This window comes from Tupaia chinensis, unplaced genomic scaffold (assembly GCF_000334495.1).
Source record: "Tupaia chinensis unplaced genomic scaffold, TupChi_1.0 Scaffold000335_1, whole genome shotgun sequence".
Classification (NCBI taxonomy): Eukaryota; Metazoa; Chordata; class Mammalia; order Scandentia; family Tupaiidae; genus Tupaia; species Tupaia belangeri.
The window spans coordinates 75920-79854 of record NW_006159829.1 but is presented as its reverse complement, the minus strand read 5'-3'; the positions used below and the strand labels follow the sequence as shown (position 1 = coordinate 79854).

The 3935-nt window shown below is 66.4% G+C and overlaps 1 protein-coding gene across 1 annotated transcript in view; it reads right to left on the bottom strand.

Annotated features, from left to right (window-relative positions):
* The window catches only part of PARP10 (poly(ADP-ribose) polymerase family member 10), a gene marked incomplete in the record, with an annotated part of 21137 nt that extends 17339 nt beyond the window's left edge, over positions 1–3798 (bottom strand). The window contains 8 exon segments of the mRNA XM_014589167.2: positions 179–293; positions 381–1001; positions 1283–1379; positions 1471–1692; positions 1799–2415; positions 2499–2735; positions 2801–3055; positions 3127–3798. Of these exon segments, the coding sequence (XP_014444653.1) occupies positions 179–293; positions 381–1001; positions 1283–1379; positions 1471–1692; positions 1799–2415; positions 2499–2735; positions 2801–3055; positions 3127–3307 (2345 nt within the window).
* Positions 3799–3935: the final 137 nt, after the last annotated feature.

Sequence of the window (3935 nt, the reverse complement as noted above, 5' to 3'; positions counted from 1 at the left end):
ACAGTACAAAACTCTGTATCCCTGAGGACAAAACTATGAAAATAAGCTCACCCAAAAAGCACCCCCACCCCCACCCCTAGTCCCTGCAGCTCCTGGCCAGCGCCTGAGGCCAAGAGTGACAGCCTGCAGACTGCCAGGCACGAATGGCGCTGCGGGTCCAGGCAGCCGTGTACTCACCCCGCGGGCGGCGTCCAGGCTGTCACAGAAGGCCTGCACCACATCCTGGAACTCCCCTGTGCTCGCTGCCAGACTCTCCAGCCTGCCCAAGGGTCCCTTCTGCCTCTGCTCCAGCACTGACACAAGGGCAGGAGGGGGTCAGGGCCACGCCTGGGGCATCAGCGCCTGAGAGCCACCACCCCCCAGCCCAGATGCAGACTCACGGGGGACTCCTGGAGTTGCCAATGGGGAGGCCGAGCACAGATCCCAAGGGCCAGCCAGCAGTGCAGCTAAGTGGCGGGCTGCCCGGGCGGGCTGGGCCCCAAAGCCGCGGAGGATGACACGGTCCCCACGCAGGCCAACACTCACACCATGGCGCTGCTCCAGGCCAGCACGCAGCTCTGTGGGCAGCAGGCGGCCACAAGGCCCCACCGTCTCCTCCCGGAGGTGAGCCTCCAAGGCAGCACCTAGCGCCTGGTCCAGCTCATCCATGTCCTGCTCAAAACCCACGTGCACCAGCAGCTGCGCCCTGCCACCTGGGCCCTGCGGCTCCCCCGCCTCTGCTGGGGACTGCTCCAGCAGGGAGAGGGCGAGAGCTTGCTGCAGTGCAGCTGCCTCCTGCTTGGCCCCTTGGCCTCGAGGATCCAGCGACTGGTGCAGGGCCAGCTGCAGCGTGGCCTCCTCTTGTAGCCTTCCAGCTGCCCCAGTCCTGGGTGACGCCTCCTCGTGCCCTGTAGTCTCTGGCTCCTTCGGCTCCTCCTTGGACGCCTCCTCCCCCAGCTCCAGAGGCAGCCAGTCCTCCCCTTCCAGGCCCTCTAGGGTAGCCAGCAGCTCTCGGATCTCCTCTGGAGACATTAGATCAGAGGTTGGCCCTAGCCAAGGTAGCCCTGAGGGGCAGGGTGACTTGGAATGGGCGAAAGGTGGGGAGTGAGTTCGGAGGGCACTGGCAAACCTGGGAAGGGTCACTAGCCCTGCCACCTGGCCCCTGCGGCTCCCCTGCCTCTGCTGGGGGCTGCTCCCGCAGGGAGAGGGCGAGAGCTCGCTGCAGTGCAGCTGCCTCCTCCTAGCGAGTGGACATGCAGAGTAGGGTAGATGGGGAGGTCAGCGGGGCCCCAGGGAGCCCTACCCAGGCTCACACTCTCCTGGTCACCACCTGTGCTGTCTGGTGGCCACAGGGTAGGGCTGTGGCCAGGGGGAAACTGGAGAACTTCAGTGGGGTCCACCTGCAGGGAGAGCATGTCAGGTCCACTGGCCTCTGAGCAAGGGTCCAAGACACAGGCCGGGCTGTGCAGGGCCCCAGGACTCCATCCCTACCTCTTCAGGGCCTGTGTCCAAGGCAGCCCTGGCCAGACGCTCTGTCCCAAAGACACACTGAAACTGAGCCTCCAGCCCCTGAAGAAGGTGCTGCCCCTCCGGGCCCAGCAGGAACGCCGCACTGCCCGGGTGCTTCAGGTCGAGCATGTGGCAGCTAATGCTGCCCAGCAGACTCTGCAGGAACTCCACAGCTGCCTGGCACGGGGCCAGGGCTCCACACAGCTGCGCACCATAGGAGGGTGCCATTTGTAGGGTTAGGGCAGAGGAAAGGGATCCAGAGTCCCCATGGGCAAAGGGGGCAGAGGATGAGGAATCTTGGGTCACTCACTCGAAAGCCCGTCACATCTGTTCCTTCAATTGGGAAAAGAGCGACGTCTCCCAGGCCGGCCAGAAGGTCCTCGTGGTAGAGTTGCAGGAAGCGCATCGCCCCAGGCTCCATGGACAACACCTTCTCCACCAGGCCCTCCTGCCCCACAAGCCCTGGGCTCAACAGCCCCGCCTTCTCTGGTGAGTGCTTGGCAATGTCCGCTAGGCTCACCAGGCCCTCCTGCCCTGGCAACTCCAGCAGCTCCGGAAACTCTGCAGGGATCTCCACTGGGCCCACCGGGTCTGCAGATCCCACAGGCCCTGGGCTCACCAGCCTGTCCTGCTCCAGAGAGCCTGCGGGCCCCCAGCTAACCGCCCCAGCCTGGCCTGGAGGGCTCACAGGCTGCAGTGCCTCCCCAGCGCCCATTGCCACGGCCTCTGCACCAGTCAGCACTCCCGCTAGCACTCCAGCCTCTGGCACGGCAAGCTCCGTGGCCCCAGACGCCAGCCTAGATGGCTGGTTCCCTCCACTGGTACCCTCCGCAAGCTCCTCCTCGGGCTCCAGGCAGTCGTAGTGGGGGACAAGGGTCAGCTCCGAGTCCTGCAGCCTGTGGTCTCGCTGCAGCACCCGTTCAGCCACTTGGACCAAGAGAGAGGACAGACTGCCCGTCAGCCTTTGCGGGAGAGGGAGGCTCGGCTTAGGTGCGCCCGGCCCCACTCACCCTGCCAGTGCTGGAAAGTGGCGATGGCGCCCAGGTGCCTGGGCAGGCAGCGCAGGTCTTCCAGAGGCCCCCCACCACTGCGGCGCTCACTCTCCAGGTACAGCTCCAGCAGCAGCAGGTCTGCAGCAGCCGTGCCTCCCAGCACACGTACAGCTCGGGCCTGGGGCACTGGGGCCAAGGACACCGGGGCTCCCTCGAGGCCCAGATTCTGGGCCTGCTCCTGCAGGGCACGGACATCTGTGGGGAGTTTACAAGTCAGGGTGAGGCACCTCCCCTAACCCGACCCCAATCCCACCTCTCACCTGCCTCAGAAAGGGGCTTGGGCAGCTGCACCAGGGCCCGGTCCGGCCGGGGGCTGGCCAGGATGCGACAGGGCAGCACGGGGCGCCCAGAGGCATGCAGCAGGGCCTGGACGTGGTGCTCCAGGCACAGGGCGGCAGTGCCAGGGGGCAGCCCTTGAAGCAGCAGGCGTGTGGGGGCGCGTGGCGGGGCTGGCCGCAGGTTCAGTCGCACACCGTGTAGTTCATGCTCTGCTTGGGCCAAGACCCTCTGGGCGTCTGCAGCAGGGATGGAGCTGGGCGTCAGGGCTGGCAGGGCCCCAGGCCGCCCACTCTGGCCAGCTCCTCACCTGCTGGCTCCTGGAAGGTGACGATCCCCCCTCTGCCAAGTCTCTGCCAGCTCCGCACAGGTCCCCCACCAGAGCGACGGCGGTTCTCGAAGTAGAGCGTGAGCAGCTCGCTGGGCAAGTCAGGGGGCAGTGCCCAGAGCTCCACCGCCCCCTCCTCCACCTCTGCCTCCGGCAGAGCCATGGGCCTCGCGGCACCCTGGGCCTGGGGTGAGTGGGTCAGGAAGCAGCCACTCCACCCGCCTGCCTCCCCAGGCCGCTCCCTCCTCTGCTGCTCCCCTCCTTGTGGGCGCCCAGCAGGCAGCACTTACAGTCCCCAGCCACCCCCTCGGCCTCCCTGGGCCCAGGCCTTCAGCCAGGCCCTATTGCCTGCCCCACAGACAGAAGGCCTGAGAGGAAAACAAAAGTGAAACTGAAGAGGGAAGGAGGGAGGGGCCACTGGCAGCGGCACTGCAGCTCAGGCACTTCCCCTGCCCAGTTCCATGCAGAGCGGCCCACCAGGAGGTGCTGAGAGCCAGAGCCAGAGCCAGGCCGCAAGCGCAGCCTAGCCACTGGCCCATCGGGTCCACTGCAGCCCCTAGCAAGCAGGGCTGGCAGTGTGTCCTGGGAGGCCTGCATTCCTCTGGCTTCTCACTAGGGCCCAGAGATGGCCAAGGACCCTCCCCATTAAACCAATAAGAGGCTTGACTTACTGCCCCTTGGACCACCCCTCTCCCCCCCCCCTGTGACCCACCCGGAACCTGCTCCTGGTCCCACGCAGCTGCCCCACCCGGGCACCTCCTGGTGCAGACCTGCAGGCATGCTCAGTCCCG